The sequence below is a fragment of the Hyla sarda genome, chromosome 1 (assembly GCF_029499605.1).
Source record: "Hyla sarda isolate aHylSar1 chromosome 1, aHylSar1.hap1, whole genome shotgun sequence".
Taxonomy (NCBI): Eukaryota; Metazoa; Chordata; class Amphibia; order Anura; family Hylidae; genus Hyla; species Hyla sarda.
This window is the reverse complement of record NC_079189.1, coordinates 21,306,089-21,329,268: the sequence shown is the minus strand read 5'-3', so window position 1 is coordinate 21,329,268 and position 23,180 is coordinate 21,306,089. Positions and strand designations below refer to the sequence as shown.

The 23,180-nt window shown below is 47.2% G+C and overlaps 1 protein-coding gene across 3 annotated transcripts in view; it reads right to left on the bottom strand.

The window, feature by feature from the left end:
- The window catches only part of LOC130321061 (extracellular calcium-sensing receptor-like), a 196,788-nt gene that overhangs the window by 132,839 nt on the left and 40,769 nt on the right, over positions 1-23,180 (bottom strand). For all 3 annotated transcript variants that reach the window (XM_056553034.1, XM_056553032.1, XM_056553036.1), the window contains one exon: positions 7,081-7,372. In XM_056553034.1, coding sequence (XP_056409009.1) covers positions 7,081-7,372 — 292 coding nt within the window. The remainder of the gene's footprint in view (positions 1-7,080; positions 7,373-23,180) is intronic.

Here is a 23,180-nt window from a genome sequence, read left to right as displayed (position 1 = left end):
GGCTGATTAAAAGTAGGAGGAGCAGGAGCATCTGGAGTGACAGAAGGAGGGTATGACACACAAACACACAGCTCCCTTCGGCTGAGGTGGTGGAGCCTTGGCTGGCTGAAAGAGGGAGCGGCGTGCCACTGGGTGATGCAGCAGGCTGGACCACTACATTGGAGCCACGGTTTTCCCAGGCCACTTTATGGTGGCGAAGCATATGTTAACGCAGGGCTGTGGTGCCAATATTGGGACCCTGGCCACGTTTCACCTTCTGCCGACATATCTTGCATGTGGCTATGTGAACCTCCTCTGGATACTTGATGAAAAACTGCCACACAGCCGAGTAGCAGATTTTCCCACCAATAGTCCGCACTAATTGACTGCTACAGCCGCCATCTCCAGGAACCCCTGTTTCACTACCTCACGGGAAGGTAGGCTGCCGCAAAGCAGGTTGTCTCGCCCATGCACGTTTGACTCCAGAATTTTCACATTTGCCACCATGGCGACTGCCAACCATGCTACCGCCTTGCTGGCTCAGCTGCTGCCTCACAAGCAACCTGCAACTCTCTTCTCCTGATGATGATGATGATGATGAAGCCCCTTCTGCACCAGGCTCCAATTTGCGATCGGCTTCATCATCATGAACAAGTGTCTGAACGTCACTGATGTCCTCCTCAGGTTCCTCAACAGTGTTTGCTTCAGGACCCTGAACCCTGGCAACACAGCCTCCCACGTCACTCTCCTAATCACTACTTGCCCGCCTAGCAGAGGAAGCGGTGGATGTCTCCTCCACTTCTTGACTGGGCAGTAGCTGCTGACTGTCCTCTATTAGATCGTCCTCAGTGAATAGTGGAGTTGAACCCACAGCATAAGATACTTCTGTAGGGGAAGGAAGAGCATAGGACAGAGGCAATGGGAGGACAGGGACAGCTCCCAGGCCATGCCAACTGAAGGTTGTGTCTGACGAACCCACCGACTATTGACTGGGGGTGTCAGATGTCACTTGTGATGAAGTGAATGACCGTGTTAACCAATCGACGACGGCAGATGAGTTGCTGGTCGAGACATGACCGCTAGCTGATAACGGGAGCTCGGGCCTCTCGCTGCTACTCCTGCTGCCAATCGCCCCTAGTCTGCTGCGACCTCTGCCTGAAGGATTTAGGCCTCTGCCACTCCTCTGCGCACTGCACACTGAGGACAAGCAGGGCTCTGCACACTGAGGACAAGCAGGGCTCTGCACACTGAGGACAAGCAGGGCTCTGTACACTGAGGAAAAGCAGGGCTCCCGGACACTGAGAACAAGCAGGGCACTGTACACTGAGGACATGCAGGGCTCCCGGACACTGAGGACAAGCAGGGCTCCTGGACACTGAGGACAAGCAGGGCTCCCGGACACTGAGGACAAGCAGGGCTCCCGGACACTGAGGACAAGCAGGGCTCCCGGACACTGAAGACAAACAGGGCTCCCGAACACTGAGGACAAGCATGGCTCCCGGACATTGAGGACAAGCAGGGCTCCTGGACATTGAGGACAAGCAGGGCTCCCGGACACTGAGGACAAGCAGGACTCTGTACACCGAGGACAAGCAGGGCTCTGTACATTGAGAACAAGCAGGGCTCCCGGACACTGAGGACAAGCAGGACTCTGTACACTGAGGACAAGCAGGGCTCTGTACACTGAGGACAAGCAGGGCTCCCGGACACTGAGGACAAGCAGGACTCTGTACACCAAGGACAAGCAGGGCTCTGTACACTGAGGACAAGCAGGGCTCTGTACACTGAAGACAAGCAGGGCTCCCGGACATAGAGGACAAGCATGGCTCCCGGACACAGAGGACAAGCATGGCTCCCGGACACTGAGGACAAACAGGGCTCCCAGACACTGAGGACAAGCAGGGCTCTGTACACCGAGGACAAGCAGGGCTCTGTACACTGAGGACAAGCAGGGCTCTGTACACTGAGGACAAGCAGGGCTCTGTACACTGAGGACAAGCAGGGCTCTGTACACTGAGGACAAGCAGGGCTCTGTACACTGACGACAAGCAGGGCTCTGTACACTGAGGACATGCAGGGCTCCCGGACACTGAGGACAAGCATGGCTCCCGGACACTGAGGACAAGCAGGACTCTGTACACTGAGGACAAGCAGGACTCCCGCAGGGCTCCCGGACACAGAGGACAAGCAGGGCTCCGTACACAGAGGACAAGTAGGCCGGGTGCACTGGTTTTCGACGGCAGCAATAAACTCTGGCACTGCCGGATGTGAAGTTCACGTGACCTAAGCGCCGCTCACAGGCAGCCACTGTGGTTCTCTTACAGGGCTGCCGTGGCTGTCTGGGAGATGCGACATAGCAGCCAGTGACATCGTTCCCCGCCGGCTAAAACACATACACAGCGGTCGCGGTGCCGGGCCCGGGTGTCACGGGCTGCGGGTAATTTACTTTTTTTTAATTATTATTATTTAATGTGACAGGCGGCGGACAGCGCGGGCCCTTTTCCCGGCCGGGCCTTCGCATGAGGGCCGATTGGACCGTCCGGTCAGTCCACCCCTGACAGTAAGGATCATGACGGTGGGCATTATTACACAGTAAGGAGCAGAAAAGGGGCATTTGTACAGTTTGGGGCATTGAAAGAAAAACTATTACTGTGTAAAGAATAAAATAAGCGCTTTTACTGACAGGGAACACTGAGAAGATCATTGTTATAGTATATGTGGGCACTATTACTGACAAGCAGCACTGAGGAGAGCATTGTTATAGTATATGTGGAGGCTATTACTGACAGACAGCACTGAGGAGATCACAGTTATAGTATATGTGGGAGCTATTACTGACAGGCAGCACTGAGAAGATCACTGCTATAGTATATGTGGAGGCTATTACTGACAGGAAGCACTGAGGAGATCACTGTTATAGTATATGTGTAGGCTATTACTAATAGGCAGCACTGAGAAGATCACTGTTATAGTATATGTGGAGGCTATTACTGACAGGCAGCACTGAGGAGATCACTGTTATAATATATGTGGAGGCTATTACTGACAGGCAGCACTGAGGAGATCACTGTTATAGTATATGTGTAGGCTATTACTAATAGGCAGCACTGAGAAGATCACTGTTATTGTATATGTGGGTGCTATTACTGACAGGCAGCACTGAGGAGATCACTGTTATAGTATATGTGGGAGCTATTATTGACAGGCAGAACTGAGAAGATCACTGTTATTGTATATGTGGAGGCTATTACTGACAGGCAGCACTGAGAAGATCACTGTTATAGTATATGTGGGCACTATTACTGACAGACAGAACTGAGAAGATCACTGTTATTGTATATGTGGAGGCTATTACTGACAGGCAGCACTGAGAAGATCACTCTTATAGTATATGTGGGCACTATTACTGACAGGCAGAACTGAGAAGATCACTGTTATTGTATATGTGGAGGCTATTACTGACAGGCAGCACTGAGGAGATCACTGTTATAGTATATGTGGAGGCTATTACTGACAGGCAGCACTGAGGAGATCACTGTTATAGTATATGTGGAGGCTATTATTGACAGGCAGAACTGAGAAGATCACTGTTATAGTATATGTGGAGGCTATTACTGACAGGCAGCACTGAGAAGATCACTGTTATAGTATATGTGGGCACTATTACTGACAGACAGAACTGAGAAGATCACTGTTATTGTATATGTGGAGGCTATTACTGACAGGCAGCACTAAGAAGATCACTGTTATAGTATATGTGGGCACTATTACTGACAGGCAGAACTGAGAAGATCACTGTTATTGTATGTGTGGAGGCTATTACTGACAGGCAGCACTGAGGAGATCACTGTTATAGTATATGTGAAGGCTATTACTAATAGGCAGCACTGAGAAGATCACCATTATTGTATATGTGGAGGCTATTACTGACAGGCAGCACTGAGAAGATCACTGTTATAGTATATGTGGGAGCTATTACTGATAGGCAGCACTGAGGAGATCACTATTATAGTATATGTGGGCACTATTACTGACAGGCAGAACTGAGGAGATCACTGTTATAGTATATGTGGGCACTATTACGACAGGCAGCACTGAGAAGATCACTGTTAGGCCATGTTCACACGTCAGAATTTTCGTGGCGGATTCTGCATTGGAATTCGGTGTGAGGTGCAGAACTGTGTCCTATGCAGTTCTGTGTTCACCCCTCCCCTCAGCTGTCTGGATATTTCCAAAGATAAAGCAGGAAGCTGGGCAGGATGCAACTCTGCACCTCCATCAGCCCCGCACACAGCTCTCCACGCACCTCCATCAGCAGGAGAGACGGAAATTTTCACAGCCCCGCTCCTGTCACCTCACCCCTGCTCAGTGATATAGATTTTCACAGTCCGGATCCTGTCAGCAGGAAGGACGTAGGTTTTCACAGCCCCGCACGCACAGTGTGAACATGGCTGTAAAAATCTACGTCCCTCCTTTCCTCCTGAGTAAGGTAGGAGGAGGGAGCTGTGTACGGGGCTGAGGGAGGTGCAGAGTTGCGTCCTGCTGAGCTTTGCCTTCCCCGGACAGCTACTTCTGCTTCTCCGGACAGCTGAGGGGAGGCAAACGCAGAATTACAAAGGACACTGTTCTGCACCTCACACCAACACGGAGAATCCGCTGCAGCAAATCTAATTTATCATAATAAGTTTGTTTAAAATCGCCCTCTTCTGACCCCTATAATTTTCTCAGTTTTCCATATACAGGGATGTATGAGGGCTTATTCTTTTGTGCCATGATCTATAGTACAGTAAGGAGCATGACGGTGGGCATTATTACACAGTAAGGAGCAGAAAAGGGGCATTTGTATAGTTTGGGGCATTAAAAGGAAAACTATTCCTGTGTAAAGAATAAAATGAGCCCTTTTACTGACTTGAAGCACTGAAAAGATCACTGTTATAGTATATGTGGGAGCTATTACTGACAGGCAGTACTGAAGAGAGCACTGTTATAGTATATGTGGGAGATATTACTAATAGGCAGCACTGAATCCGGTGTGAGGTGCAGACTTTCACAGCCCCGCACGCACCGTGTGAGCAGGGCTGTGAAAATCTAAGTCCCTCCTGCAGGAGAGAGCTGTAAAAATCTATGTCCCTCCTTTCCTCCTGAGTAAGGTAGGAGGAGGGAGCTGTGTACGGGGCAGAGGGAGGTGCAGGGTTGCGTCCTGCCGAGCTCTGCCTTCCCCGGATGGCTACTTCTGCTTCTCCGGACAGCTGAGGGGAGGGGCAAATGCAGAATTACAAAGGACGCTGTTCTGCACCTCACACCAACACGGTGAATCCGCTGCAGCAAAGTCCCATTGAATTCAACAGGATTCTGCTGCTCTGTGCACACAGCAGATATCCGTGCCAGATGTTTCCGGCACAGAAATTCCTTTTTCTGTGTCCGCACACAGAATGATCACGTTCATTCTTTGTGAGGAGTCCGCACAGAATGCATAGATGTCTTTGAGACGGCACCCCCCAGTTTGCAGAATGTCAGCATGGAGATTCTCCGTGTGGACATTCCGTCATGTGAACATAGCATACATACATTTTATGATGCCGTTTTGCACCGGATTTCTCTACATGTGTCCTTACAAGATGCTGTTGCTCCACAGCTGTCCGTGCACTTCGTTCTTGCAAAGGGTGGAGCTGAGCACATTGAGACCCCCGAATTACCGCAGCCACAAATTCATTCTGGATGGAATTAGTATGTTTCTCATGTTGTAGTCACAGCCACTTGGGGTTTGCAGCACAATATCTTTTCCTCACATCAACTGAGATGCAGCACAATTCATGGAGCGCAACATGGTGTTCTTTGGTCAAACAATCTGGAGGCCACATTTTTGCCCAGGGCCACACAGTCTAAAACTGGCCCTGTTCCAAATAGAATAAACAAAGTGTATAGCAGTCAATAAAATGTCTTCTTTATTGGAAATGCCTATAAAAACAGCAAAGGACTTGCTAAAAAACACAAAATAGCAAACCTGACCTGTTTCAGATGTACATGACCTCACTTTTAGATACAAAAAAAAAAATTACTATGTTTTCTTTATCTAAGAGTAAAGATCATGTAAATCCAACATGTCAGGTTTGAGTTTCTCCTAGACTTTTATAACTTTGCTGCTATTCTCTGTGCTTTTTTTTAGCAATTCTTTAGTAGTGATGAGCAGCAGGGGCCATATTCGAATTCGCGATATTTCGCGAATATATTGACGATTATTCGTCCTTTGTTCGCATATTCGCTATCTTCATTCACTTTTTTTCCATGCAAAAATTTGCATTCAAATTTGCATAAAAATTTGTATGTGAGAAAAACAAAACAAATCGAAAACTTGCATGGAAAATTTGCATAACAATTCACATAAAAATTAGCATGTGAAAAAAACAAAAAATAAATTAGCAAAATCGCGAAGTACCGATATTCGCGATAAAAATTAGCATTAAGAATATTCATACACAACACTTTTCTTTAGCTGTTTTGTAGGCATTTTCAATAAAGACAACAATGTTTCACTGAGTACTGGCTTCTGCGCACAAGACAGACATGAGACTGACATCTGATGATCTAACCAAGTAAACTAACTCAGATAGACATAATGGCCCTTATTTACTAAGAGTGTTGTGTAGGTTTCTTTGTGGGTTTTAATTCCCTACAATTTATTTTCCACAGTATTTACTAAGGTTTCCCCAGATTTTCCACTTTCCCTACACTTTGCTTTTTTTTTTTACACATGTTCTAATCTGTAGGGTTTTCCTCAGCTGAAATCCACCACATTTTATGTGGAAACCTTAGTAAATATGTTGTTGTTTTGTGAAAATGTCGGTAACCACACCCCTTTTCCCCACCGATCACACCCCCTTTTCAGGATTTCTTAGCAAAATGGAGAGTTAGTCGGGGTTTTTTCAATTCTGGTGCAAATTCTGGCACAGACAGAATTTCTGGCGCAATGCGACAGAATCTGGCGCACAACCCGACAAAACATGTCGGGTTTGCAATAGTAAATGAGGGTCAATATGGGTGTCAATGATTAGATGCAGATACATGTGTATATGTTTACACTTAGATACTTTCTTTACTCACCTGTGGATATCCATATAAGCTTAACAGCTGGGCCATAGGGAGAGTAGTACCAGAATGTAAATCCCCAATAAAACCGACCACTGCATCATTCTCCATACAGGAATAGTTTGGAGCTGTCACTGTGTGTCCAGACAGTATCTGCAGAACATCTTTTATAACTTTATTCTCATGTCCACAAGAGTCATATATGTGATATCCCAGGGTGACATTGGGAAGGATATCTGATCTATTGTTAATTTCTTCTATAGCAAAGAGAAAAGCCCTCAGATGTGTATATTCTCTGGGGTGAGCACTATGGAACAATACAAGACAACTGTGTTACTAGATATATACAGCAGCAATTGTGTTATAAGAAGGAAGAATAAACTATAGGGGGACATTTGTTATTTGAACTGGAGAACTGGAGAATAACTCTATGAATAAGAAAACTAAAGGAGAACACTGCAGGCATCCCCCCCACACACACACACATACAACTTTTAAATCCTTAATTGACACCAAGCAACAAACCTGAACCAATCAACAAACCTGATTTCCTGGAATATCGGAAACATTTAAATAAATTTCTCCACTAATAATGGTGACGTGTAAAATAATTAAAGTATTAACCCCTTAAGGACACAGCCCATTTTCACCTCTAGGACGCAGCCCTTTTTTGCACATCTGACCACTGTCACTTTAAACATTAATAACTCTGGAATGCTTTTACTTATCAATCTGATTCCGAGATTGTTTTTTCGTGACATATTCTACTTTAACATAGTGGTAAATTTTTGTGGTAACTTGCATCCTTTCTTGGTGAAAAATCCCAAAATTTGATGAAAAAATTGAAAATTTTGCATTTTTCTAACTTTGAAGCTATCTGTTTGTAAGGAAAATTGATATTCCAAATATTATTTTTTTTGGATTCACATATACAATATGTCTACTTTATATTTTAATCATAAAATTGACATGTTTTTACTTTTGGAAGACACCAGAGGGCTTCAAAGTTCAGCAGCAATTTTACAATTTTTCACAAAATTTTCAAACTCGCTATTTTTCATGGACCAGTTCAGGTTTGAAGTGGATTTGAAGGGTCTTCATATTAGAAATACCCCATAAATGACCCCATTACAAAAACTGCACCCCCCAAAGTATTCAAAATGACATTCAGTAAGTGTTTTAACCCTTTAGGTGTTTCACGGTAAAAGCAGCAAAGTGAAGGAGAAAATTCAAAATCTTCATTTTTTACACTTGCATGTTCTTGTAGACCCAATTTTTGAATTTTTACAAGGGGTAAAAGGATAAAATTTATACTTGAATTTGTAGCCCAATTTCTCTCGAGTAAGCACATACCTCATATGTCTATGTAAATTGTTCGGCGGGCGCAGTAGAGGGCTCAGAAGCGAAGGAGCGACAAGGGGATTTTGGAGAGTACGTTTTTCTGAAATGGTTTTTTGGGGGCATGTTGCATTTAGGAAGCCCCTATGGTGCCAAAACAGCAAATAAAAAAAACATGGCATACCATTTTGGAAACTAGACCCCTTGAGGAACGTAAAAAGGAATTAAGTGAGCCTTAATACCCCACAGGTGTTTCATGACTTTTGCATATGTAAAAAAAAAAAATAAAAATTTCACTAAAATGTGTGTTTCCCCCCAAATTTCACATTTTTGCAAGGGTTAATAGCAGAAAATACCCCCCAAAATTTGTAACCCCATCTCTTCTGAGTATGGAGGTACCCCATAAGTTGACCTGAAGTGCATTACGGGCGAACTACAATGCTCAGAAGAGAAGGAGTCATATTTGGCTTTTTGAGAGCAAATTTTGCTCGGGGGGCATGTCGCATTTAGGAAGCCCCTATGGTGCCAGGACAGCAAAAAAAAACGACATGGCATACCATTTTGGAAACTAGACTCCTTGAGGAACGTAACAAGGGATAAAGTGAACCTTAATACCACACAGGTGTTTCACGACTTTTGCATATGTAAAAAAAATAATTTTTTTTTTACCAAAAATGCTTGGTTTAGCAAAAATTTAACATTTTTAAAAAAGGTAATAGCAGAAAATACCCCCCAACATTTGAAGCCCAATTTCTCCCGATTCAGAAGACACCCAATATGGGGATGAAAAGTGCTCTGCTGGCGCACTACAGGTCTCAGAAGAGAAGGAGTCACATTTGGCTTTTTGGAAGCAAATTTTGCTCTGGGGGCATGCCGCATTTAGGAAGCACCTATGGTGCCAGGACAGAAAAAAAAAACACATGGCATACCATTTTGGAAACTAGACCCCTTGGGGAACGTAACAAGGGGTAAAGTGAACCTTAATACCCCACAGGTGTTTCACGACTTTTGCATATGTAAAAAAAAAAATATTTTTTTTACACTAAAATGCTTGTTTTCCCCCAAATTTTACATTTTTACAAGGGATAATAGCAGAAAATACCCCCCAAAATTTGTAACCCCATCTCTTCTGAGTATGGAAATACCCAATAAGTGGACGTGAAGTGCACTGGGGGTGAACTACAATGCTCAGAAGAGAAGGAGCATCATTGAGCTTTTGGAGAGAGAATTTGGCCATGTGCATTTCCAAAGCCCCCCGTGGTGCCAGAACAGTGGACCCCCCACATGTGACCCCATTTTTAAAACTACACCCCTCACGGAAGGTAATAAGGGGTGCAGGGAGAATTTACACCCCACTGGCATTTGACATATCTTTGGAACAGTGGGCTGTGTAAATTAAAAATTTTATTTTTCATTTTCACAGACCCCTGTTTCAAAGATCTGTCAGACACCTGTGGGGTGTAAATGCTCACTGTACCCCTTGTTACATTCCGTGAGGGGTGTAGTTTCCAAAATGGGGTCACATGTGGGTATTTATTGTTTTGCACTTATGTCAGAACCACTGTAAAATCAGCCACCCCTGTGCAAATCACCAATTTAGACCTCAAATTTACATGGTGCACTCTCCCTTCTGAGCCTTGTTGTGCGTCCCCAGAACACTTTGCGCCCACATATGGGGTATCTCCGTCCTCAGGAGAAAATGCGTTACAAACTTTGGAGGCTTTTTTTCTTTTACCGCTTGTGAAATTTTAAAGTATGGGGCAACACCAGTATGTTAGTGTACAAAAATGTTTTTTTTTTTACACTAACATGCTGGTGTAGACCCCAACTTTACCTTTTCATAAGGGGTAAAAGGAGAAAAAGCCCCCCAAAATTTGTTAGGCAATTTCTCCCGAGTACGGCGATACCCCATATGTGGCCCTAAACTGTTGCCTTGAAATACGCCAGGGCTCCAAAGTGAGAGAGCGCCATGTGCATTTGAGGCCCAAATTAGGGATTTGCATAGGGGTGGACATAGGGGTATTCTAAGCCAGTGATTCCCAAACAGGGTGCCTCCAGCTGTTGCTAAACTCCCAGCATGCTTGGACAGTCAATGGCTGTCCGGAAATGCTGGGAGTTTTTGTTTTGCAACAGCTGGAGGTTCCGTTTTGGAAACACTGCTGTAGGATACGTTTTTCATTTTTATTGGGGGGGAAGGGGTGGTGGTGGGGGGGGCAGTGTACGTGTGCATATGTAGTGTTGTACTCTTTATTTTATGTTAGTGTAGTGTAGTGTTTTTAGGTTACATTCACACTGACGGCGGATTACACTGAGTCTCCCGCTAGGAGTTTGAGCTGCGGCTGCTGCAGCTCAAACCTGAAGCAGGGAATTCACTGTAATCCGCCGCCAGTGTGAATGTAACCTGTACATTCACATGGGAGGGGGGGGGGGGGGGGGGGCAAAACTACAACTCCCAGCATGCACTGACAGAACGTGCATGCTGGGAGTTGTAGTTTTGCAACAGCTGGAGGCACACTGGAAAATACTGAGTTGGGTAATAGAACCTATTACCTAACTCGGTATTTCCCAACCAGTGTGCCTCCAGCTGTTGCAGAACTACAACTCTCAGCATGTACTGATTGCCAAAGAGAATGCTGGGAGATGTAGTTATGCAACAGCTGGATGCACGCAAGTACAACTCCCAGCATGCCGAGACAGCCATTTGCTGTTCCTGAATGCTGGGAGTTGTAGTTTTGCAAGATTTAGAGGGGTTCAGGCTGGAGATCACTGACAGTGGTCTCTAAACTGTGGCCCTCCAGATGTTGCAAAACTACAAATCTCAGCATGCTAAGACAGCAAACTGCTGTCTGAGCATGCTGGGAGTTGTAGTTTTGTAATATCTGGAGGGCTACAGTTTAGAGACCACTGTCAGTGATCTCTAGCCTGAACCCCTCTAAATCTTGCAAAACTACAACTCCCAGCATGCCAACACAGCAAACAGCTGTCAAGGCATGGTGGGAGTTGTAGTTTTGCAACATCTGGAGGGCGACAGTTTAGAGACCACTCTCTAAACTGTCGCCCTGCAGATGTTGCTAGGCAACAGACTCTGCACACGCGGCGTCATACTTACCTCCACCGCCGCCGTGATCACAGCCGCCGCCGCCGCCGCCGCCGGGTAAGTGATCGCCGCCGCCGCCGCTACTGCACGGTTCCCCCCGCTGTGCCCGGACACCGATGGGCGAGCATAGCGCGGGGAACCGAACTTTAACCCCCCCCGCCCCCAGTCTGCTATTGGTCGGCCGCTCCGCCGATCAATAGCAGGGATAGGAGGGGTGGCAACCCTGCCACCTCACTCCTATCTCTTCAAGGGGGATCGAGGGTGTCTTGGACACCCCCGATCCCCCTTATTTTATCGCGGCGCCGCGATTGATGGGCAGGGGGAGAGCGCTCCCCCTGCAAACACCATAGATGCCGTGATCAGACTGATCACGGCATCTATGGGGTTAATGCTGCCGGGACCGGCGCGATCGCGGCCCCGGCAGCTGCGGTGGGACTCCGGCTGTGATTGACAGCTGAGTCCCACCCGCGATCTCCTGCGCTGCCCGCGGCAGAGCAGGAGATCGCTTGGACGTATGCATACGTCCATTTGCGCGAACGTGTAATTCGCCTGGACGTATGCATACGTCCAATAGCGGGAAGGGGTTAAAGTTTACCTGTCATAAACAAAAACTTTTTATATAATGTAGACATAGGCGTGCGCACAGGGTGTGCCGGGTGTGCCCAGGCACACCCTAATCACCGCGGCCGTGGAGCAAAAGGGGCAGCTGCCCCGGGCCCTGTAATTCCTGGGGGCCCAAAAGCAGCTCGCCCCTTTTGCCCCATGGGCCCGTATTGCGCCGCACGCTACCTTTTTATGTTCGCCGCCGTCGTCGTCACTCATCCCCAGGCAGCCAGTACCGCAATGGCTGTCTGGGAGATGGTCACGTGACGTACGACGTCACGGGCGGCATCATAGAGAGGAGCGGAGCAGAGAGAGTCTCCCGCTCCTCTCAGTCCCCACACGGCCGCTTCCGGGATCCAGGCCGCAGCAGGGGACCCACCGCCGGATATGTGAGTATATATAATATGTGTGTGTGGGGGGTATTTATTATATAGTGTGCGTGTGTGTGTGTGTGTGTGTGTGTGTGTGTGTGTGTGTGTGTGTGGGGTGGGGTGGGTGGGGGGGATTTATTATATAGTGTGGGGGGGATTTATTATATAATGTGAGGGGGGATTTATTATATAATGTGAGGAGGGATTTATTATATAATGTGAGGAGGGATTTATTATATAGTGTGGGGTGGGGGGGGATTTATTATATAATGTGAGGAGGGATTTCTTATATAGTGTGGGGTGGGGGGGGGATTTATTATATAATGTGAGGGGGGATTTATTATATAATGTGAGGGGGGATTTATTATACAATGTGAGGGGGGATTTAATATATATAGTGTGGGGGGGATTTATTATACAATGTGAGGGGGGATTTAATATATATAGTGTGGGGGGGATTTATTATATAATGTGAGGGGGGATTTATTATATAGTGTGGGGTGGGGGGATTTATTATACAATGTGGGGGGGATTTAATATATATAGTGTGGGGGGGGATTTATTATATAATGTGAGGGGGGATTTAATATATAATGTGGGGTGGGGGGGATTTATTATATAATGTGAGGGGGGATTTATTATATAGTGTGGGGTGGGGGGGGGATTTATTATATAATGTGGGGGGGGATTTATTATATAGTGTGAGGGGGGATTTATTATATAATGTGAGGGGGGATTTATTATATAATGTGAGGGGGGATTTATTATATAATGTGAGGGGGATTTATTATATAATGTGAGGGGGGATTTATTATATTATGTGAGGGGGGGTTTATTATATAGTGTGGGGTGGGGGGGATTTATTATATAATGTGAGGGGGGATTTAATATATAGTGTGGGGGGGATTTATTATATAATTTGAGGGGGGATTTAATATATAATGTGGGGTGGGGGGGATTTATTATATAATGTGAGGGGGGATTCATTATATAATGTGAGGAGGGATTTATTATATAGTGTGGGGTGGGGGGGATTTATTATATAATGTGAGGGGGGATTTATTATATAGTGTGAGGTGGGGGGATTTATTATATAATGTGAGGGGGGATTTATTATATAGTGTGAGGTGGGGGGATTTATTATATAATGTGAGGGGGGATTTAATATATAGTGTGTGGGGGGGGGGGTTTATTATATAATGTGAAGGGGGATTTAATATATAATGTGGGGTGGGGGGGATTTATTATATAATGTGAGGGGGGATTTATTATATAGTGTGGGGGTGGGGGGGATTTATTATATAATGTGAAGGGGGATTTATTGTATAGTGTGGGGGTTGGGGGGATTTATTATATAGTGTGAGGGGGGATTTATTATATAATGTGAGGGAGGATTTATTATATAGTGTGGGGGGGTGGGGGGGATTTATTATATAATGTGAGGGGGATTTAATATATAGTGTGGGGGGATTTATTATATAATGTGAGGGGGGATTTATTATATAATGTGAGGGGGGATTTATTATATAATGTGAGGGGGGATTTATTATATAGTGTGGGGGGATTTATTATATAATGTGAGGGGGGATTTATTATATAATGTGAGGGGGGATTTATTATATAATGTGAGGGGGGATTTATTATATAGTGTGGGGGGATTTATTATATAATGTGAGGGGGGATTTATTATATAATGTGAGGGGGGATTTATTATATAATGTGAGGGGGGATTTATTACATAATGTGAGGGGGGATTTATTATATAATGTGAGGGGGGATTTATTATATAATGTGAGGGGGGATTTATTATATAATGTGAGGGGGGATTCATTATATAATGTGAGGGGGGATTTATTATATAATGTGAGGGGGGATTTATTATATAATGTGAGAAGGGAGGAAATTATACATGTGAGGGGAGGATAATAATGATTATTATAATCCTCCCCTCACATATATGTAACATCTCCCCCTCACATGTATAATCTGATAATCCCCTCCTCACACTGATTATCCCCTCACATATATAATATCACAATCAGATTATATGTGAGGGGATTATCAATGTGAGGAGGGGATTATCAGATTATATATGTGAGGGGGAGATGTTACATATATGTGAGGGGAGGATTATAATAATCATTGTTATCCTCCCCTCACATGCATAATCTGATAATCCCCTCCCCCGTATGTATCCTGTACTGATCCTGAGTTATATCCTGTATTATACTCCAGAGCTGTACTCAATATTCTGCTGGTGGGGTCACTGTTTACATACATTACTTATCATGTACTGATCCTGAGTTATATCCTGTATTATATTCCAGAGCTGCACTCACTATTCTGCTGGTGAGGTCACTGTGTACATACATTACATTACTTATCCTGTACTGATCCTGAGTTATATCCTGTATTATACTCCAGAGCTGCACTCACTATTCTGCTGGTGAGGTCACTGTGTACATACATTACATTACTTATCCTGTACTGATCCTGAGTTATATCCTGTATTATACTCCAGAGCTGCACTCACTATTCTGCTGGTGGGGTCACTGTGTACATACATTACATTACTTATCCTGTACTGATCCTGAGTTATATCCTGTATTATACCCCAGAGCTGTACTCACTATTCTGCTGGTGAGGTCACTGTGTACATACATTACTTATCCTGTACTGATCCTGAGTTATATCCTGTAGATCTTTTATTAAAATTTCAAACATAACAATAAAAAAAAATTACAAAACATAAACATACCATATCCGACAGAACATATCAATATAGCGAATCGTAAAACCAAACACCATAGCATAAAATACAACACCGGTCCACCCCACACTCATTCCTGCACACAAACAAATATATACATTATTTACAAAAGACAGATTCCTATAATACCCATTATACCCATACCATACTAATAAACTATATACACTAATATACACTAATACTAAATGTGAATTTCCTGGCCCAGTTGCAATACCAAAAACCCAATACCAATAATATACCAAAAAGAATAACAACAACAACAATAATAATATATACAAAATAATAAAAAACCAACACAAACAAAATAACACCACTTTTTTTTTTTTGTTTATTTTTTTTTGTTTATTTTTATTTTTTTTATTTTTTTTATTTTTTTTGGCCCTGAGCTGGTCCCGCATCCCATGCCCCCAGTACATGTTACCAGACGTCCATGAACCAGTCCAGGATTTTCTGTATATATAAAAGTCCCATACAAACCCCCTCCCCCCTTTTAACCCACCACCCAACCTAAACTAAACCCAAACCCCAGGTGGCATCACACAATATATACAGTATATACATTACATAAAATATACACAGACTAACAATATATACAATACATAAGTATACAAATAGACTACAACAATAAATACAATAACAAATACATATAACACTATAAGACAAACAACAAACCCCTAAAGCTCAAGTTCAGCGCCTGCAAGCCCTATATTACCATAAACCAACTGCTCAAAACAAAAAGACTAATGTGCCAGCATCAGCCCACCACCAGGGGGAGACAACGGGCTAAGGCACTTTAAAGGCAGAGCCCCTCCACAGACGAGAGGCCCTGCCAGCACCTAGCCTCTCGTACTCCAGAGAACGCACCTTCACCAGGTCACCGAGAATGTTCCTAACCACCACATCCACAGGGAGGATTTTACGCTGCGTCGACACTAAACACCGTGCATTCCACGTGTAGTACCTGATCACTGAGCTGACTAGGAATAAAGTGCACCGGTCCCAGCCTCCAAGGTTTCTGAATGCCCCATAGGCCCATTCCGCATAGGAGAGACTGGCCAGCCGAGGCCAACCAATGGAAGCGCCCACCCTGGTGTAAACCTCTGTGTTAAAGGGACAATGAAGCAAAAAATGCTCCATGCTTTCCAGCATGCCTCCACACTCTTCGCGGGGACATCCCCGGTCATCAGAGCTCCTGCACTTCAGATTGTCCCTCACACACAGTTTCCCATGGAAGCAGCGCCAAGTCAAGTCCCAAAACTTCAAGGGGATCCTGATAGAATTCAAAAGCTCTAAACCCTCCTCCATATCCCGACTTGGGCAGTCCTTGAGCGCCAATGGCCTCTGGAAATGGGAAGACAGGACCCCCTTGTCAAGGAATTTCCTCGACAGAGTCCTAATCTCCCCCATCCCCAGACCCCACCGACGAATAACCTTCAGAACCGGGGTAGCATAAGCCGGGAGATGCCCGTGTGGTGTGCGAAGATCCTTCACTTGCCCTCCTGTCTCCCATTCCTGGAAGAAAGGCCGAAACCATCCCCTACAGGAGGATACACACGGAGGAGCCCTCTCTGACCAGAGGTTTGCTATATTGGTCTTAAGAAAGGTATTCACTAGGAATACCACGGGGTTGACCATACACAACCCCCCTAGTCTCCTTGTACGGTAAGTAACCTCCCTCTTCACTAGGTTCAGTCTATTCCCCAATAACATTTGGAAGAACACACTGTAGACCCAGGTCCAGAGAGGTTCTGGCAACATACATACACTGCCCAGATATATCAACAAAGGGAGCAGGAATGTTTTGATCAGGTTAACCCTTTCCCGGAGGGTCAAAGACCAACCCTTCCACTGATCCACCTTCTGAGCGGCGATCTTAAGCCTGCTGTCCCAGTTTTGTTTGGGGTAATCCCCTTGGCCAAATTCAATGCCGAGAACTTTTGCAGATTCCTGGGGCTCTGAGAGGGCGTCCGGGAGATCAAAACTAGGATCTCCCCCTCCCAGCCAGAGACTCTCACACTTATCCTGGTTGATCTTGGACCCGGATGCCTCCGAGTAGCGGTCCACCTCTGACATCACCCATCTGACCTCCTCTTGTGAGGAGACAAACACAGCATATGCTACCGCCCTCAGAGCCGAATCCGGCACCGCCAGGTCCATTCTCACCCCCGCCAACGGTCCACAATCAATCCTCCTAAGGAAAGGATCAATTGCAAACACGTACAGCAAAGGGCTTAAAGGACAACCCTGACGGACACCAGATCCAACCTCAAAGGAGCGACCAATCCAACCATTCACAAGCGGGAAACTCTCTGCCCCTGCATACAAGGTCTTAAGCTAATCAACAAACCCCCCCGGCAGGCCATATCTCAGAAGAACAGACCAGAGGTACTCATGGTTAACCCGATCAAACGCTTTTGCCTGATCCAAGGACAGCAAGTACCCCTTCCAGTGGCCAGCCCTACCCTGCTCCACAGCCTCCCGGACACTGAGCACAGCACTAAATGTACTGCGGCCCGGAACAGAGCAATGCTGAGCCCCCGAAAGGAGCCGGGGTGCAAACCAGCCGGTTAAACAGCACTTTTGCCAGAATCTTTCTGTCCGCATTGAGAAGAGCTATGGGACGCCAATTCTCAATGTGGGACGGGTCTTTACCCTTTGACAAGATGATCAGCGCTGACCTCCTCATTGTCTTTGGCAGAGTGCCCGAGGATAGACACTCATTAAAAACCGCAGTCAAGAGGGGAACCAAAGTGTCCTTAAAGGTCTTGTAGAACTCAGATGTTAAGCCATCCGGACCGGGTGACTTCTTGAGGGCAAGCCCATCAATCGCCATCCTGACTTCCTCTTCCCGGATCATCTCTGTCAAAACATCAAGAGAGGGGTCTACTCCTGGTTCAGGGATGGTTTCAGCCAAGAAAGCTGATACCTTATCTCGATCTAGATCCTTCCTTCCCAAGAGGTGCGAGTAGAAGGATGTGACGACCTCCAGGATCCCTGATCTGGACCTTTTCAAGGATCCCGTACTATCAATCAGTCCTGAGACTATTTTACTATTCACTGACATCTTGCAGTTTCTGTAAGGGTCGGGCGAGCGGTACTTCCCGTAATCCCTCTCAAAAACCAAAGATGCGTGCCTATCGTACTGGCACTTCATCAGCAAGGACTTCACTCTGGAGATATCATCACGACTACCTCCAGTCGAGACAAGGTTCTCAAGTTTCTTCCTCAGGCCCTGGTACAAACGGTACCTGTTTAGGCTTCTGAGGCCCGAGAGCTGGCGGAAGAATGTTGCAACCCTTTTCTTGAAGATCTCCCACCACTCTGACTTACTGCTACAAAGGCCCAGCAATGGTACCTGGCTCTGAAGAAAATCCTCAAAGGACTGTCTTATCTCCGCTTCTTCCAAGAGAGACGAATTCAGCTTCCAATAGCCTCTGCCCATCCGGGGGGTCTCTGTGACATTCAGAGAAAACAAAATTAAACAGTGATCGGAGAACTCCACCTCAACAACAGACACTGCTGAAGAGACGGCTTCCTCCTTCAAATAAAACCTGTCTATCCTAGACCTACAACTACCCCTATGATAGGTGAATCCCGCGTGGCCTGGGGTGTACCGGATGTGGACATCCACCAGGCGAGCCTCACTTGTATGCTATTAAGGGCGACGCTATCATAAGTCAGCTTGTCTCTGAAACCTCCCCTGTCTTGGGGCCTCGTGACAGCATTGAAGTCCCCTCCAAAGACCACCTGCCGACTTGTAAAAAGATAGGGCTTGATCCTCATAAAGAGACACTTCCGGTCCCACTTAGACTGTGGGCCGTAGATGTTAATAAGGCGAAGTTCTTGTCCCTTCATGAGGACATCTAAGATCAGGCACCTCCCCATTTCTAACTCGATAGCCCGTCGGCATTCTACCGCTGCGGTAAAAAGGACCGCCACTCCGCTATACGGCTCGGCCCCAAGAGACCAGTAGGAGGGCCCATTCCTCCACTCTCTTTTAGCCTTGTAGATAGATGACATATCTGTTAGCCTGGTCTCCTGCAAAAATAAAATATCAGCATTAATATGGGCAAAAAAATCATAGGCCGCAAATCGAGCTGTATCTGACTTAATGCTGGCAACATTTATGGATGCCAGAGTCAACGGAGAGGGTGCCGCCATCGAGGGTGATTGAGTTAGACAGCTTTCTTTTTCCCACCATCCTTCCCATCCACCCCACCACCCTCCTCATCAGATGATGGTTTACCCCTTTTTAGTGAGATGGATGTGTCCATTTTCCCATTATATACTTTTTCCTCGTCCCCTGACTCTGGGCCAGTCTCCCCCCCTGAAGACATAGATTCCCCAGGGAGAGAGGACTCAGCGTCTCCTGTGAGCCCCCCCGCAACATCCGGAACCTCACCCACCGCCCCCTCCCCCTCCGAAGAGGAAATGTCGCGGAGGGCTCGGAACCGGTTGGAGAGACCAATCAGAGGGAGATCAGTTGTACCTTCCTTTGGCATCTGGCGGGTGGGAGAAGATATTACATCTCCTCTTTTTTTATTCCTCCGAGTACCCCGCTTTGTTTCTGCCCATCCCCCACTGTCCTCATCCGCGCTCTCACCATGGGAGGACAGTGAGGAGACAGCATCCCCCTCTTTGTGGATCCTCCCAATCTCCTCATCCAGTTCACTATCCCCCAGGGCCTCAGCAGTAAGACTGGCCTCAGGGACAGGATCAGGAGTCACCCCAGTTGGTTGATGCTTTTGTGAGTCCTGAATCTCCCTATCCCTTTGGCGCTTCTTGAGACGCCTCAGTTGGGCAGGCGTCTTCTGCTTACTTTTCTTCCCTGGCCCCTGCACCCCTTCATCCCCGACGGCCATCGCCCCAGCAGAATCCACCTCAAGGCTTACTCCCACCGGGGCAACAACCGCGTTGACAAAGGAACGAGGGCAGCGACTGAATGGGTGACCTAAGTCACCACACAGGTGACACCTAATCTCCGCACAAGATGCAGCGAGATGACCTATTTCCCCACACAGAGTGCACTTCTGCACAGTGCAATTGGCACTAAAATGTGTGGGGTCACCACATCTGTGACAGAGCTTCGGCTGACCCTGGTAGAAGATCTGGATACGATCTCTTCCGAGGAAGGTCGCAGATGGTATATGGGTAACTGTGTTTCCTGAACGCCTCAGTTTCACCATAAACGTCCAGGCCCCTGACCAGATGCCATATTCATCCCTGTTCTTTTTTGGGACCTCCACCACCTCTCCATACCGACCTAGCCACGTCATGATGTCAATACAAGAGAGTGATTCGTTACGGGTTAAAACGGTCACTTTCTTGACATTATTTTGGCGAGACACCGCCTGAATGGCAAAGTCTCGCCAGCCGGGTTCGTTCTTTACCAACTCATAATTCGACCAGAAGAGCTCAAGCCCCTCCGGCCGAACAAAGCTGATATCAAACTCAGGGGTACCATAAGGATGTATTAAGGCGTAGATGTCAGCTGCCTTAAAGCCCAACTTCAGCAGAAGCTCAACAACTTTAGATCTTGGAGGACATGTATCACTGCCTCTCCACCTCAGCCGGACCACATTCCTACGGAGACCACCTGGCCCGGCTGTAGGGAGGGACCACACATTATCCCCCCCTCTTTCCTCTCGGAAGGCTGAAAGACCATGTCTCTCTATCCAGAAGGATAGATCAACCTCCCTACCCTCTACATTGATCGATCTCTCCCCTCTCCTTAAGGCCCCCAGGAGACGCTGCTGCAAACTGCTCTCCCCAGAGCCAGAGGACGAGGAAGGTGCCCCCCTCCCCCCAGCGGTGACATTTGCGTAGCTGCGTACCGGTGCTGCCACCGCTGGGGGTGCAACTGGACCAGGCCCTACATCCCTACCACTAATCTGCGCCCCTTCACCACCCTCCTCCACATAATCCATACCCAAACCATTGTCACATGTTTTAGCTAATGTGCCCCCCATACCTCCACCCGTGCTACAGCCTAAACCACCATTCAAAGCCCCAGACAGATTATTAACAGATACATTCACTCCTTCATTCACTATTACATTAACTTTCTCACTCATACTGGCTGGACCGGTGCGTTCTGGTGCAGATTTTGTACCATCAGCATCACTGGGTACCAGAGCTGGAGCCACCACCACAGGACAGGTCACCGGTCCCTTATACAAGGACCGGGAAGCCTGCCTAGCCTGCTTATTAGCGGCCCCAGCCCTGTTTTTATTGGTACCCTCCGCCTCATCAGTACTGGAGTTTCCTGCTCCTGGGCGCCGCTGATCTGGATCAGCGGCGCCAATACAAAATAGGGGTTTAAGTCCAGTCTTTCTGGGAGGCGAAGACATCTTAGCCCCGGCAGCTCCTCCACGACGACACCGCTGCTCCAAAGGAACAGCAGTGCCAACGCTCAGAGCCACCGGAGCTCCCGCAGCCGACTCTGGCACAAAATCGCCCCCCCCCTCCCGTTAGGGAGCAACCCAATGTGCCAGAGCCTTTACTGCCCATCGCTGGGCAAATATCACTGTCCGACCTCACAGCCGATACACTGTCTGCTCCACCACTGTTACTGCAAACAGCTATGGAGCTCACCGCCACACTAGACTCCATACTCTCCCCACTCTCCTGCACTGAGTCCACAGCAGAACTCAGGCTGGGCTGAGAAATGGGGTTCACACAGTGAGCTGACCCTGCGGCCAGTCCGGGGGGTTCAGGGAGGGGGGTATATACAAATGTTACCTGCTCCTGGAGCTTGGTCTTCTTTGACTTCTTCTTTTTCCTTCCCCCAGGTGCCTCCTCTGGTAACTCATGTCCAAATGTGAAGTCCTGGAGGCGACCTGGGGACTCCAGGAGCTGGATCTGGGCCATCAGCGCCCCTCCCTGGTGACTGGTGCTACTCTCATCCCCCGAACCGCCAGGGCCGCAGCCAGATGACATTGCCACTTGCCCTGCAGGGAGCCCACTGTATGGGGTGAGATGTTGCAGACCCCCGGGTGGATTTGGCTCAACATTATCGGCCTCCGCAACGTCTCCTTCCTCCTCCACCCGTGGCTGAAGCCCCCTCAGCTTTCTTTGCTTCTCCCTCTCCTTTTCTGCAAAGCGATCTTCATTCTGAAGCTTTTCTTTAAATGGCCCGCTGTTCTCCAAAATAAAAGTTTTCCTTTTCTTTAGATTGCTGATGCTGGTTTTAAGCTGTTTAATCCTTGCTGACAGCTCAGCCTTCTGGCGTTTTGACGCAGTTTCCATTAAAGCTTTTGCCTCCTGTACCTCCTCCTGGAGCCTATACAAGCTGCTCCTTGCTTCTTTATATCCCTGAAGTATCTCTGCAACACGGGATCCATAGGTGGTTCCAGGCTCCTGGGCCCTGGGCATTGCCCAATCCTCCTCCACACCTCCATGGGCATTTGGCTTTGCTCCAGGAGGAGTATCACAGTCCATAGTACCTGTAGTACCTTTTGTTGGAGCAGCCTTGCGGCTACTCTTCGTCTCCATGGGCTCAGGAGGTGCTGGAGATACATCGCTGCATCTCCTGGCAGAGCGCCTTAACCCAGAGACATCTGGTGCAGTTCCTGATGCTGGTCCCTCTGCAACTGGTCGCTGGCTCCCCCTGCCCCCCGCGGACCTACTTCGGGGGGCAGGTGTTGGGGTTCTCCGCTCCTCGCTCATACCAGGAAACGAACCCTCCTTCTGGGGAAAGGAAGGTCGCTCCTGGGAGAGAGGTGGATCACTCTCAAGGTCGAGCACACCAAACGCTCACAGGAAGCCCAAACAGGAAGATGCTCCCTCTAGTGGCCAGACTCCAGAGCTGTACTCACTACTCTGCTGGGGAGGTCACTGTGTACATACATTACATTACTGATCCTGTACTGATCCCGAGTGTGTGTGGGATGGGGGTGGGGGACCGGGGGGACCAAAAAAAATAGCTTGCCCAGGG